The sequence below is a fragment of the Cylas formicarius genome, unplaced genomic scaffold, assembly GCF_029955315.1.
Source record: "Cylas formicarius isolate icCylForm1 unplaced genomic scaffold, icCylForm1.1 PGA_scaffold_8__14_contigs__length_24414737, whole genome shotgun sequence".
Taxonomy (NCBI): Eukaryota; Metazoa; Arthropoda; class Insecta; order Coleoptera; family Brentidae; genus Cylas; species Cylas formicarius.
In genome coordinates this window covers 20,093,016-20,107,958 of record NW_026844361.1, presented here as the reverse complement: position 1 = coordinate 20,107,958, position 14,943 = coordinate 20,093,016, and the positions used below count along the sequence as shown (strand labels likewise).

Sequence of the window (14,943 nt, the reverse complement as noted above, 5' to 3'; positions counted from 1 at the left end):
GGCACGGGTTACATCTATTTTATATTTTTTATTAAAAAAAAAAAAACTAAAATTGAAACATTTCGCTTACGTTTGCTACTCTGCGTGCGATAGGAGAGGGCGCGCGCGGCGGCGATGGGCTACCCAGACCCCACCAACCCCGATTTCGAGGCCACTACCGAAATGTACCACTCGACGCTCTCCGAATGCTTGAGGAGGATCAAGGCGTTCAAGGACAAGGGGGAGGACAAGAAGATCGCGATCATGGTGGCGTCGCACAACGAAAACACCGTCCGGTTCGCCATTGAAAAAATGAAAGAGTTCGGCATCGAGCCCTCCGACAAAGTGATCTGTTTCGGACAGTTGTTCGCTATGTGCGATTACATCACCTTCCCGCTAGGTAACCGAGGCTACTCACAGTTAACAACATACAACCAGTTATTGGTAACCAGTTCTTTTTTTTAATAATCGTTTAACTTGCGTCCGTGAAATACAATTTTGCTCAGAATACAAAAATCTACAGTAAGTATATCTGCCAGTCCTGCAAGCGTTAAAAGAATACTTTCCTAATATAAGATCACACAACATTTCTGTTCCCCAGATATTTATAATAAGCCATTGAGTTTGGAATACCCTGTATTTAATTTCGGAATCCACCCGATTAACTTTCAACTTGGCCTCATTTTTTAGTTGATAATCGAAGTTGACAATACCACGTACCATTGAAAATATATGGGAAACTGACAAACTGCAGTTTGATGGTGTCACAACTTAACACCTTAGAAGAAGCCGTTAAAGAACGATTTTTTGTTTTCAAGTATGGTACAATTACCTATTAGATAAAACATATTTTGTACATTAATTTACATCATTCAACAAATTATTTATAAAACGCATAAAGGATATTTTCCTCACTTCTTTCATGGTTCATATAAATTCAAATGTATTCGATATCATTGTTCATATTTGTACGTTTTTGTTAAGCAAATACATCCTGATGTTTCTAGAAGATATTTAAAAAAAATTGGAGACAGCTATCACAACAAGTCTCGACAACACAGTATAACATTTAAACTAACCAATACATACTATACATATTTCCAAAATGATTAAAATTATGCCCAAAATTTTTCTCGATGTACTTCGTATTTGATAAAGGCACGGTGTTGCCGAAACAGCTGTCATTTAAATATATTTATGTGAAAATTTGAACGTTTGTTCTTATTTAACTATTTTAAATGGATTTTCATCAAGTAAAAGTCACTTCAGTACAATGAGTATTAATTATTTGTTAATTGTTAAACTACGAAACCAGTCGTTAATTTTTTGACGGACCTTGAGAATATAGTGTAATCGGCGGATTTATCAATTAGTGTTACTTGATTCGCCAGGTCAGTCGGGTTACTCGGCGTACAAGTACATCCCCTACGGTCCGGTGGACGAGGTGCTGCCCTACCTCTCGCGGAGGGCGCACGAAAACAAGGGCGTCCTGAAGAAGATCAAGAAAGAGAAAAGACTGCTTGCCAAAGAGATCCTCAGACGTTTGGCGACCGGCAAGATCTGGTACAACCCCAAGGGCAATTACGTGCCGGTTTAAAAATCGTAAGAACTCAAATTTACTTTAATCGTATCTCTGCCTTAAAAAAAAAACATTGCGAAAGGGAGGGTATGTCCGACAGAAATGGCTCAAAATTAATATACTTTACATCAACAGTGAAAAGTAAATAAACGTATAAAAATCCGCGCAATAGGATATCCACTATTGTATAAGATGAGATATAAGATTTTTGTCAAAAATTATGATTTTTGTTCAAAAATAAAAAAGCTACTTTTATAATTAAAGTTAGTTCATTTGCTTTTCATGAAACCACTCAAAATTTAGTAAAAAATCGAAAATATTGCTAATTACAATCTAACTACTTAATGAGGATCTGACTGCCCATTTTCTTCGTATGTATTGCTTAATAAACAGCCCCGTTTGTTAACTTGATAATGAACAGTTCTTAATTTTATTTATTTTCGAAATGTTTCGTTTATTAGTCAGTACCTCAGATTGACTAATTATAGGAAACAAGGGCGCCACACAAACAAGTTCGTCCTTCATTCGTAATGGTTGTTTGATATTATTACTATGTATTTCCTCTTTTTGTTCTTCCCCTCCGGGAGTGTAGAACTTTATTTGTAATGCAAGTCATTTATTAATGGCTATTTACATAACTAATTAACTATTTGGTTGTATGTAAATTGCCACCACTAGAATTTGGGTCAATTTCAATGTTGATTTTCTCGCGAACTGCTGAAAAGATTTGAAAATATAATAATTTTGTTGCAAAAAGGATATTTTGATTTGTTATGGTCTCGATATGGTGAGTATGAGTATTAATATTATTAGTGTATTCTTTTTCATATAAAAGTCGGTAGTTTTCTATAAAAAAAAAAATAACTCACTCTCTATAATAAAGTTTCCAGATCTTACTTATGCAGTATAATTTAAAACTAATATATAGAAACAACTTTTCAGAAACACATTACAGACATTACTTTGTCATAATACGCCCAGATCCCGCTTTAGTGTTAAAGTAGTTAAGTTTGCAATCACCACTATATTATCCAATAGCTATATGGTTGGTTCAAGTTTTACCATAAATTTGTACCTATGAAAAAAACAACGGCAAAAATTATTTTCACTTGCAGGTTCCTAGCCCCCACCACAAGACCCCGTTCGAATGTAATTTACGGTCGCCATATGCCGGGCATGGCTGCCGCATCTCTGTTTATAGATATAAATAGTTTAAAAGACACAATTGAAGTCCGTTTTAGCTGATACGATGTCTGCGTAACGCCGATCGCCGGCAACGATCATAACAACCAACTCTCCCCCGGCGGTTGACAAAATTTTCCCCTCACTGTCAATTAAACGAAAACCAAAACCCGCGGGAGGGAGGAACAACGTAGGCTGCTTCGGCCGTTACGCAGACAGAATCTCGGGTTGCTTGATAAACATTTTTCAATTTTAATCTAGTGGGACAGAGCATTATTGTACAGATATTATTTCCCGTCGTATGGGTTAAGAAAAAAAAATCAAATATCGTTTGAAAGAGTAACCCCCGAATTTTTCTTTTAAGCGTTTCGTAAGCATCGTTTTGTTGTGTTATGTTATTTTATGATATTAAACGAGTGAAAAAAAAACAAAGAACGTCACCTCCAGCACACGCGGTTAAAGTTAATTTATAGTTATCCTAGCTGTGATTTTGTAAGTTAAACGAGGCATAGGACTTTTTCGTTTGGCCAACGCATCGGGCGTCTAAACATTTTCGCCAGTATTTCCCTTCCGTTCTAATTGCGTAGTATTATAAATGATCTGGTATTATTAACAGAGTAGGCCGTCGAAATTGGTGAACTCCGCAAAAATTGTATTATTATTATTATTATTATTTTGTAAACGTGGTTGGGTTCCCAAGATATTAAATTATTTATGGATGTATCCTAAACTTGTTCAGACAATAAATAAAATTTAAACCAAACGCGGAATTTTTGTTCCCCAGACGCAAAAAATTGCATGGTTAATTTCATAAGTACTTACCGCGAAATTCTACGGCGTACACTTAAATCACTGTTATTAACCGAATGAAACGAACTACACTACATAAACTTCACTGCAAAATGTTACGGTGTATACTCAAAACACTAATATTAATCGAATGAAATAAATTACACTACATCAATTCTCTACACGCGTGCAAAATGTATGCTGTTCGTTTCATAAGCGCACGCGCAGCTTGCCGTGTGCGTGGTGATTGGTTCAGAGCACATAAAATCTTGTAAAAAACAAACCTGTCAGGGTCGGATTCAGGACCGAGCGGGGTATTGAGCCGAGTTGATCCAGGCTTTGGGCCATCAACGTTTTTTTATTTAACAATTCATTAAGTCGGCTACACACGATTCGGCAGGCCTCAGTTCGAATTGAATAGTCCCCCTGATGGACTGACCACCCTCCTCACGTTCAGGCGAATATGAAATCAGTCATAATCATGGCCTCTACTGGCGAACGCGTTAGCACTTCTCGGCTTAGTAGTTGCTTTGGGTAAAAAGAAATTTAAAAAAACATATTGTATTGTGCAAAGATTGGATGAAAAAAAGGAGCGTCCGCCTGAACAATCTTAACTGACAGTTCCACCGGAACATACGTTCAGACTGACTGTTCGGTTCGAACTGACAGGCCTCGCCGGATCGTGTGTAGCCGGCTTTAAATTATTGCGCAATGTATTGGGATCATTGCTGGACTCGAACCAATGATTTCATCGAGGGAAGCGTCTTAACATATCGTTAAAAAGAGCATCGAATATTCTATATTCTAAATTATTCTTAAAATTAAATAATCTTCAGTGAATTATTTTTTAAATATATATCGAACATTTGAAAATATAAGAACAGAAATTCTGAAACACGGCGTCGTCGACGAATTCTTTTGTCGTACCAAAGTTTGCAGAATAATTGAAGTTGCTTGATATCTCTGTTGTGGCAGTTGTAAAACGGAATCCGTGCAAAGTGGTTTTACTTGTTTCAAAATAAGCGGAAAATGGAATGAGATTAACGTAACCTTTTATGTGTGCAAGACAATATCTAATTATTTCAATCAAAATAAATAAGAACTAAAAGTTCAGATTTTCACGAAATTATATATTTTGACATGACAATTGGTTCTCCAACACGGTGTCTTTATCAAATCACATTTGATAAAGACAGATATACAGATATAATTTCGTGAAAATCCGAATTTTTAGTTTTTATTTATTTTGATTTTTAATTTAATAATTATAAAGTTCTGTATTATCTTTTTTGATGTAATTATGGGTGCGTTCAGAATTGTAAGAATGGGCCAAAACTGGTAATTTTTCATTCCCGCAAGCTTTGCGGAAAAAAATGGATTCAGGCAGTAAAACGAGAAGATTGGTTTGTTCCGACTTTAAACACAAAGGTGAGTCTTATGAAATAGTTTTCGATAAGTGCAAGGGCCTTTAGAATCTAAGTACTACAAAGTGGGCTATCAAGTTAAAAATTTCAAAAAGCCTATTCATTTTAAGATTACGTGAGCTTCATTCTCAACCGCATGAAATTCAAAGAGTTACGACTTGTTGCAGTGTTGAATAAGCCCACTTAAAAATGCATATTTGATCAAAATATAATGATACGCAGATGCAGTACCGTCTGTTTTATCATCCACGGCACAAAGAGGATATTTTAAGGAAGCTTTCATTGAAGCTGATTTATAATATTCTGCTAAACAATATTACAAAATATTGTATAATAAAGTCTCTATGAAACATGCCTCTTAAAATTTAATTTTATATTACTTAATCCTAATAAAATAATTTAGATATAAAAAAATAAATTAAAATGTCTATGCTCTCCTTTCTGTATGAATTCCTAGATTATTTTTACCTCTACATATTTGTACTATATTTAATATTATATACGACGTAAATATCGCTACTTTTGTGCATGTTAATTTATTTAATTTTAGAAGTTTAATAAAGCTCGCAATTTTAATGTTTTTCTCGGAAAAGCAAAACGCTTGTATCTTTAGATCACTTAGAAAAGGGTATCGTTGGTTTTTTTACAATTCGATAAAATTTAGAAGGGTGGCTCTTTTGTTATTATATAAGTTTCACGTTTGCGTTGGATTTTTTTATTGATATTGCTTACAACACTAGTTGAGTGCTCAAATGGATGACATCGTCAAATGTTGTTCTTCCATCATTTTCCACAACTCACACCTCGAATCAAGAATAATGCTTTCATGACGCCGAAATGCAGGTAGAATGAGCGGGTCAAAGGTTATGACATACTTCCAAAGGGTTACGTCTGTTTACCGCTAGAAGCACCACCATTGTTTTAGCACCGTTTTTTTCATTTTTTGAGGTTATGTTGGTGGGCCTGTAATTGATCACGCCGGCCCACGGCAATTATTGCTAGGGACACGAGAGCTAGATAACTTCTTTCCGGGTAGGCAGGACATTAAAACACCTTTTTTTAATAGAAAAGAGGACGTTTACTATCTTATACATCGGGTTGAACAAGATTCGCTAGCGAAGTATTTTTTTTTTCAAATAATATATATAGGTTAGGTGGCGCTCGTCATAACCTCACTCGCTCTCGTCTTTCAGCTTAGCCAACAGCAGAGCCCGTTGTTTTTCGAGTTCTGTCTCGCTAGCGGCCTCGTTGTCCGAATGTTTATCCTTATATTTTTCGGGCGGCGTATTCTGCAGAAAAATACTCTCGTTAACGGGTATTTTTTCTCGCTACGCGTTTTCGAATAGTCGTCGAAAAAATAAATAAATAAAGGGACTCCAAGCGCACAGATTACCAACTTTTTAATGTCAAAGATTGTACAAACCGAAAAAATTGATATCGGTGGTGTCTCTACAAAAATTAAAAACTAGCTAATGATACAAATTAAAATCGGAGCGGACTAGAACGAAAAAGAAAAGGGGGCGCGAGTCGCTAATAACGGGGCTTCAACTCACAGATGGACTTTTTCGTTTGTGCTTCTTCTTCGACCTCTTCTTTTTCGCGTACTCTTCCGAGCTCTCGCCGGAATATGGCGACTCGCTGCGCGCCTTATGCCTCGACTTTTTCGGCTTCTCCGGTTCAGACTCGCTCGAGCTCGTCGATTTGTACTTTTTGTTTTTCTTCTTTTTCGATTTCTTCGATCGGAAGTGCCTGTGGCTGCACGCCTCCTCCATCTCGTGTTGGAATTCCTATAAAATCATTAAATATTTTGTAAAATCATACCGCCTTCACTAGCAAGAGAGAGTAAAAATTTGTTAAGGTAAACGTGGAAGGGTTTCTGCCGACATAAAAAAACCTGAAAAACTCAACTTCAAAACATCACAAAATCTGGAAATCCATTATTTTTTTCTCGAATGAGATACTTTTGTTACTTTTTGTGTTCTGCTATGCGATATGCTCTGCTTTATTTGAGATTGGACATAAACCCCAAAGCAAAATAATTTATCCAAAGTATTTTTAGCATTTTGCAATTGATAAAAATGAAAAGTCCACTTTTTTTTTAGTTGTTCATAGAATTATAATTTTATGGTGAAAAGTTACCCCTTCATAGAAGAAATAGACTTTTGAATGCGAGTCTGTGTGTGCCGCAATAGATCATTAAGTAGTAGCGGAAGGCCAGACCATCGATCGCATACAATAAATCTCATTCTAATATGTAAAACGTCACATACGTATACGAGCAACATTCACCCTTCAACTGTAACATTTCTAAAATTGTTATGCCCCCATACATAATTTTTAACATTCAAAAATTGATTTGTTCACCTAAGAAACATAAATGATAGGTGTTAGGAAGATATCCGTATGAAATTGCTATAAAAAAACAGTAAATAATATTTCAAACCTTAAAAAAGCGAAATTCAAAACACAGAGATTTTATATTAGTTTCCAATTTATTTGGCTTTAATCTCCACGTTGTGTTGTACCCAGTCGATATCTTTTTTTTATCAGTCGGCTAAATATGAAGACGGAAACGGCAGTAAAAGTACAATATACACAAAAAAAATACGACTTTTACTGACTCATCGTTTTGCAATTCTGCGGGTTCTTCTGCATATTTGATATATCAGACAAATCCACTAAGATTGGCTCCATCATCCATGTTTGGAAATCAATTTGTTTTAAATCAGTGGAGAGAAATGAAATGATTGACAATAACAAGTAAAGCAGTGTCAGTTACTTCATATTCTTTGAGCCAATGAAACTGTTCAAAGTTTTTGTTGTTAATACCTTTCTGATATAACTCTATATTGGTAATGAAACCAAATATCTTTGCCTTTGCGTCGACAAGTATTTTATTTGTTCCTTGAAGTTGCTTATTTAATATATTCAGTTTTTCAAAGCTATCGGCTAAATAACTTAGAAATGCTTTACCTTTCATTGTTAACAGATACTTCATTTCAGGTTTGTGGCTTAAAGAATCACTAAGAGTATCAAACAGTTCCATAAAGTCTCACATGGTCTTCCTCTTCACAAAATAGCTTGAAAAGAAGCTCAGATTTGGCACTAGCTTCAATGACATTAGCAGATTTTATTACTGCTTGTAGTACTTCATTTAGAACAGGCAGGACGTTTTTAGATACCAAGTTTTCCCTATGAATGACACAATGCACAATAACCATTTATGGATTTGCATCTTTCATCAATTTTAAGCAGCCATTTTTCTTGCCCATCAGATGTTAAGTTTTCATTGGTAGTAGTGCTTTTTCTAATGTTTTACAGAACATTTATTCAGCAAAATGTCCTTCATCAATTACTACATACAGTGTTGATAACTTACATAAGTTATCAATACTGCCTCACTGTCTCTCAAAGTTCCATATGCTCTGAGAATTTTTATTGTTTTTTTTTCAACAAGTTGGCTTTCAATATCATCGTTCATTTCGTCTATTCTTCTGCTAACACTGCACACACTCATACTGAGTAGTATAGATTTTACATCTTGGTCATCTTTTTTCCCTAATCGCTTTAAGAAATATTGATATTTCCCTCAGTAAGACGATCATTAGTTAAAGTACAAGCAGTAACTAGAGACTTTAATGTTGTTCCTTTTTTAACATTTTTAAAGTAATTCAAATCTGAATTAATATGAGCACTACGTTTAGCCTTCGAACGCGCCTCAAGACGATCTCGTTATTATTGGCATAAAAACGCACACCGGCTATGAAACCAAATTTTAAATAATCCTCCCAATATTGACGATTTTTTTTTTTGCTTGCATCACTCATTTTACTATACGCTAAAAAAAAGTTCAAATTTAAGTGTATATAAAACATTAGCGATATTTTTTTCACTTAATATAATTTTATGGAAAGTGAAATGCTTCTAAAATTAAAATAAATATAAATAAAATCAATTACTTTTCAATTCTATCTATACAACATATATAAATATATTCAGTCAACGATATATTCCATCACTTATCTCTAATAACCCTGATATTATGTCTAATAATTATTTACAGTAATTTTTTATGATTTTGCATTTTTTGTTGTCACCGATATCAATTATTGCATTTAAATAGCCTGGAGGGAAAGTATTAAAGTCGTGTCGAGTGTATTCTGAAATTGCCCCCCTGTGGGGCGTGGGCCCACCAGTTTATCTTCCACGGACTAATATCAATTACTTTAGCGTTATGATAACTTGATTTCAACATATTTTTTTCTACTGACTACTCTAAAGTACCCAGTTATGCACCAGTTATTTATAAATTAATGTCTGAAGAGAATTCTCCAACATTTTCTTTACAGTCCAACGCACCTTGTATACCCTCTCGCGTTCCGTGTCCGAATCGAACGCCAGAAACTCCTCCTCTTTCTCCAGCTTGACCTTCGCCTCCTCCCACGACAGCTCAAAGTCGATATTCATCTCCTTGAGTAAATTCTTGAGGCCGTTCTCCAGTTTCTTGACGCGTTTCGACTCCTCCTTCAGTCGCTCCTTCTCCTTCACTTCCGCCTTCTCCAGCAACGAGTTGTATGTCAGTTTGACGTTGCCTGCGTCCAAGGTCGCGCTCCGCTTGTCCTCGCAGATCACCGTCGCGAACTGATCGAACGTCGTCCCCACCTTGACGTCGAACTCCTTCTCCTTGAGGATCTCTTTGATGATTTTCTTCTCGTCGTGGAACCGCGACTTCAGATCCTCGACGTAGAACTTGAAGAGGTCCAGCGGGGTCGAACCGCTCTGCCCCAACATGGCGGAGAAGCGAATGTCCGCGGATATGATCGGATATAGCTCCACCCACAACGACATCGACGTCAGTTTGCCCTCCTCGTGGAGGTGGTCAAGTAGCGCGAGGAACTGAAGCAGACAGACGACACAAACGCAACATATTAAAAAATTTACAAACAAAAATGAGAGAAATACGGAGAGGCGGTAATTGCTTGCTAGCCCGATGTTGCTTATGGCTTTCTGCATTTTAATTGTGTATTGTGTAATTGGTTAGTTTTGTTTACTTTCTGTTATTCTGCTGAACTGACAGAGAAAGCATATACATATTTACACCATTATTTTAAAATACATACAGGGGGAGAGAGAGAGAGACAGAGAGAGAGAGAGACGGTACAAATTGGCAACAAATATATAATCAAAAATAAAGTGTGTCAAATATTAAATAAAATTACAAAATTAAAATGTTCCTACTTAATGAATTTGAGTGTAGGATGACTCTTGTCACAAAATGCAAAACTCGAATTAGACTCGTAAATGATAGGTACTTCACCTACATTGAAAATTCGGAACGAATATTTCCAGGACCGTACTCAACAGGTCAAGCTTGGCTGTTTTCATTCCGCACCAATTTAGATGTAATATCCGGATTGCCTCAGGGGTCCCATCTGGCCCCAAAATTGTTTCTTCTTCTGGTAAATGATATATTAAATGATTATTAACTTTTTGCGGATGATTCTAAAATTTACCGCTGTATACGGTTAGTGGATGATTTTGAAGTGCTACAAAGGGACATAAATTCGCTAGTGGAGTGGTGTAGGACGAACAAATTAAAATTAAATACTGAAAAATGGGCCTGTATGATTTTCTCGACATAAAAATTGCTGACATAGAATGGATGAGTGTGTGTTGAAGAGAGTGCAACTAGGATTTAGGTATAATTACGTTTTGAGCGGCACTTTGAGGATGTCATGAGCCGAGCTAACCGTATGTTGGGTCTGGTGGTCCATTCTATCTTGGAGTATGGGTCAACCATCTGGTCTCCTTTTACAAAATTCACAAACACCGAATTGAGGCTGTGCAGAACAATTTTTTAAGGTATCTTAGGTATAGTATGGACCAGAGAGGTTGACAAATGGATGTCATTGAAGTGGGGAGGGCCTTCATGGACTGGCTATTGTTGAGGACCATAGAGAATTTCGGGATATACATTTTGTCTTTCGAGTGATAAATGGTACTATTGATCCTCCTTGTATTCAGTCAAATTTTAATTTTCATGTCCCTTCTAGAGAATTGAGAGGAAGTCAGCTTCTGTCTCCTGTACTGAGTAATACTCGACATGCTCAGAATATGCCTTTAAATAAGCTGGTCTCCTTTGTAAATCAACACACCATTGATTACACCGGTGTTCCTTTAAAATTAAATTAAGACAAATTTTGTTAAATTGATTTGTAGTACAGCCATCTGAAAAATATGTAGTTTTTTACTGTCCATAGTTTGTTATTTTCTTTTCATTATATCCTAGTTTAAGTAAACATAAGCTTGTGAAGAAAAGATCTTCAAATTTTGAAAAGTTTAAATGATTTTCCGATCTTGCAAAATGTCTTTACGATCAGTTTTTATAACAGTTACCTGATCACGGTTCTTCCGGAATTGCCGCTTCTGACGTCTCTTCTCCCTCTCCTTGTCCTCAACGTACTCCTTCTCGAGCAAGCGGATGTGTTCTTCGAACACTATCAGAGCATCCTCTTTGTCCATCGCGAGTAGGTTCACGTCATTCTTGAACGCGGTGTTGTCAAGCAGCATGACCTGAGCTTCGCTCCATGTCGTGTCATAGTTAATTTTCGTCATGCATTCGAGCACCTCGGCGAGCTTTTTCATGTTGCGCTTTTTCAACGTCTTGCCGTCCTCCTTTTCGCGTTTCGCTAGCGCGAACACGGCGTCTTCGTAAATGTCCCTCCGATCCGAGTCCGAGACCCTCTGCCATACCTTGAGGAAACAAGACCAGAGGGTTTCTCAAAACAAAGATCATTTCTGTGACTTTATTCATTAAAGAATTTAGCGTTGAATGTAACCTTTAATATAAAACCAAGGAATACTAGTCAAAATTAGAACATAAATTGAAAGAATATTAAATATAAAAAATAATATTTTAATTAAATTATATACAGAGTATTAGCATATTTAGCATCATATAATCTAATTAGTGAATGTGGACCACGCCCACAATGCAGAATCAATATCTGATATTTTCTTCTATCTAAATTTGATATAAAAATTGCCATTTTTTTCCTAACGGAAATTCTCACTGTCAAACTGATAATTGCGATACCTATCAAATAACTCAACACCGCGAAATGATCGTGATCGTAAGCGACCAATATTTCATGTTAATTTCGATAAATACGCTACCAAACAGGGAGTTACCTAACCTCTACAGCAAAAGGAAGGAGGAGAGTTCTCACCTAATTTTAAGACGAAAATGTTTATGAATACTAATTTTTCGAATGTCACGTCATTTTGGAATCGCAGAGTCTTGAAAAAATATAATTCCGAGTGTTTTCTTTTTAATATTATTTATTGACAAACTAGTACCATAACATCCATAATTTCATTCTTTTGATGAGTTATTCAGAAAATCTGACAATCTCCTTCAGTAAAGTAATTTGAAAAAAAATGTTATATTACATTTCCACCTTAAAATTTTGTGATAATTCTCTTCCTAACCCTGAGACTTGCCTACCAGCCACATGTTAATATGTCAAAAAATATCAAATATTCATGCAAAGTAATCAAAAAAAAATTTTTTTTTGGAACACGACGAAATTTAATCATTTAGCAAAAAAAAATACTGTAAATAAAAAAATGTAATACCAAATAAAAGTAAAATAAATAGAAAAAAAATTAAAAAAAGCAAAATTGAGGAATATAAAATTGTAATTTTTGTTAAAAAAAAGAAAATATTATTTCAAAACCACAAGCAATGTCATTTAAAAAACTCTACCTCCAAATGGCCGAACACCTCATCGCACTTGTAGTATTTCAAAGTGGACGACATTTTATCAGAACTGAGCAGGAAGGCCTCGAGCTCCTCCTTGTATTTTTTGGCCTTGAGCCTTTGCTCCTCCTTCTCGTCCTTTTGCTTCTGCGTCTTGTAGGCGTTGAACACCTGCGTGAACACCAATTGGTCATCCATACCACCTCAACATTCCGCTAGATGACGCCCACTTACCTGCTTTCTTTCATTTAGCTTCTTGAAGGACTCATACCGGGGATCATTGGCAATGATTTTAACGCACTGCTCCCAGGTGGCGTTCGAAGGCACGTTCTTGTCTTTGAGCAGTTCTTTGAACGCTTCCATCGCCTCCTTTTTGTCCCTAAACACCTTTGGCTCTGGCGTCGACGTTCTCGACTCCTTTTTTTCGCTGTGATTTGACATGTTCGAATCTTCGTCCTGCCTAGGGGGTGGAGTTGGTAACGATATGGCGGCCAGAGTCGCCGCCATCGAAGCCTCCAAAGCGCTCTTTCCGCCGGGACTGCTACTGCTTGCCACCGTTGGAGAATTCGGCCCGGAAATCGCATTCGTTGGAGTCCCCATTATGGGACTACTCACGTCCTGAGGGGTTACTGGATTACTGAGCGCTTGCACTGCCGGAGTCAAGGCCACTGTGCCCGGAGCGCCCAAAGGCGGCATGGCGGGCACCACGCCTACTTGAGTCGCTATGACAGGCAGCGTTACTCTAAAACCCGCAAATATCAATTTAACGGCGTCGAATAACTTCAAACTTACTCTTCCGTCGCAATTTTTTTCTTAATCTCTTCAAGTTCCGGTGGGATAACCCATCTGGACTCCTTAGTATTTATGTTGTGATAGTAGATTTTACCATTATCGGCCGTGTACTCCTTCCACGGGCACTGCGAAAGTAGAAGCTGCAATGGGAATGTTATTATTGTAGTTCTAACCTAGCTTTCAAGGGCTACTTCTGAAGGGGTTTTTAAAACGTCTGGTTTCTGCCATGAGCTCTGCTTCGTGACGGAGTTGTAGTAGTAGATACGTCCGTCTGGAGCCTTGTGCTCGCTCCATTCGCCTTGAGCGGCTCCAATTGGTGGAGGAACAGCCCCAAAACCGGGCGGGGGTACGCTAAACGGAGGTATTATCGGGGAGTATGCGGCCATGCTAGGCAAAGGTACCTGGGGCATTATGGGCGACGTTCCTATGCCCGGCGGAGGTACGAACGCTTGCGACGGAAGACCCGAGTCCTTAAAAATTTGTTAATACATTTTCGATAACCTAAATATAAAGCGCGGCTTACCATGGCGATTTCGGTCGTTTAGAGCGGGGTACGCTTTTTCAATTAGACATTATTCGTTTTTGAAATATGTCTTAGGAGATAATAAATCTCTCTTCAAAATCAAAATGCAAACCAACATCCCCGAATAAGTGCAAAAAAGATCTGTGGGTTAGCGGTTGTGTTTTGTCAGCTTTACTAAGCCGTGTTTCTGTGGTAGGCAGAACCAAATCTTGTTAAATTTAAAGCAAAAAACGTAAATGCGTTAAAAATGTAGTGGATCCGAAGTTTTTTGTTAGAATCTGAAAAATACTCTTTGTTGATTAGATCTGAATTGACGACCAATTCGGCAATGAGCGAACGATTATGACAATTTTCAGAAAAGAAGAAGAAATAATATTAATATTTTGAAAATGAGTATATTCCCTATAACATATTAGAGAAATTGTTTATGTAGCTCATTTTATGAAGTCTGCTGAAATAAAAATGTAGCAGACCGCCTTTTTCTAGGATGCTCATGGCTTACTTTAAGTAGCGTATGTGCGCAGCATTTTACCACAAATGTATTAGCGATTCTTCGTCGACATTATAAAATACTTCTCTCACAGTTCTATAAATATTTATGATAATGCTCTTCAACGGTGCAATTAAAATCCTAATAGGTAATATTTTCATAGCGGTTCTAAGAATAGTATCTTAAAGTTATACTGAAAACATTTTTTGAAAGTTTATTGTAAGATCTCTTAAAGGACTATAGAAGCATTATCTAAACTGGGTCCCTTTATGGTTGTATATCACTTTATATCCACATTATAAGATTTATGCTTTAGTATAAAATCTGCTGTATAGCGGTTTTAAAAAATTTTATAAATCTAATCTTACTTGTTTTGGTATTTAAATAAAAAAAAGTCTTAATTTGAGCCCGTAGTGACCCCAA

At 36.7% G+C, this 14,943-nt stretch overlaps 3 protein-coding genes across 4 annotated transcripts in view; 1 reads left to right on the top strand and 2 right to left on the bottom strand.

Moving 5' to 3' along the window:
* LOC132706711 (proline dehydrogenase 1, mitochondrial) overlaps window positions 1–3,503 on the top strand; it is a 33,603-nt gene extending 30,100 nt beyond the window's left edge. For both annotated transcript variants that reach the window (XM_060678193.1, XM_060678194.1), the window contains 3 exons: window positions 94–379; window positions 1,371–1,581; window positions 2,674–3,503. In XM_060678193.1, coding sequence (XP_060534176.1) covers window positions 94–379; window positions 1,371–1,576 — 492 coding nt within the window. In that variant the 3' untranslated portion in view covers window positions 1,577–1,581; window positions 2,674–3,503. The remainder of the gene's footprint in view (window positions 1–93; window positions 380–1,370; window positions 1,582–2,673) is intronic.
* Window positions 1–3,700, bottom strand: part of LOC132706712 (GDNF-inducible zinc finger protein 1) — a 71,120-nt gene extending 67,420 nt beyond the window's left edge. The window contains exon 1 of the mRNA XM_060678197.1: window positions 3,563–3,700. The gene's annotated coding sequence lies outside the window, so the exon portion shown is untranslated. The remainder of the gene's footprint in view (window positions 1–3,562) is intronic.
* A 2,329-nt stretch (window positions 3,701–6,029) lies between these two features.
* LOC132706095 (pre-mRNA-processing factor 40 homolog A) lies at window positions 6,030–14,191 on the bottom strand. Its single transcript, XM_060677192.1, has 9 exons — window positions 14,031–14,191; window positions 13,699–13,977; window positions 13,508–13,647; window positions 12,950–13,457; window positions 12,722–12,886; window positions 11,350–11,706; window positions 9,313–9,849; window positions 6,507–6,740; window positions 6,030–6,242 (listed from the first exon to the last, which is right to left on the bottom strand). The coding sequence occupies exons 1-9, from the start codon at window positions 14,031–14,033 to the stop codon at window positions 6,126–6,128; spliced, it is 2,340 nt and encodes a 779-aa protein (XP_060533175.1). The 5' UTR covers window positions 14,034–14,191; the 3' UTR covers window positions 6,030–6,125.
* Between the last annotated feature and the right edge of the window lie 752 nt (window positions 14,192–14,943).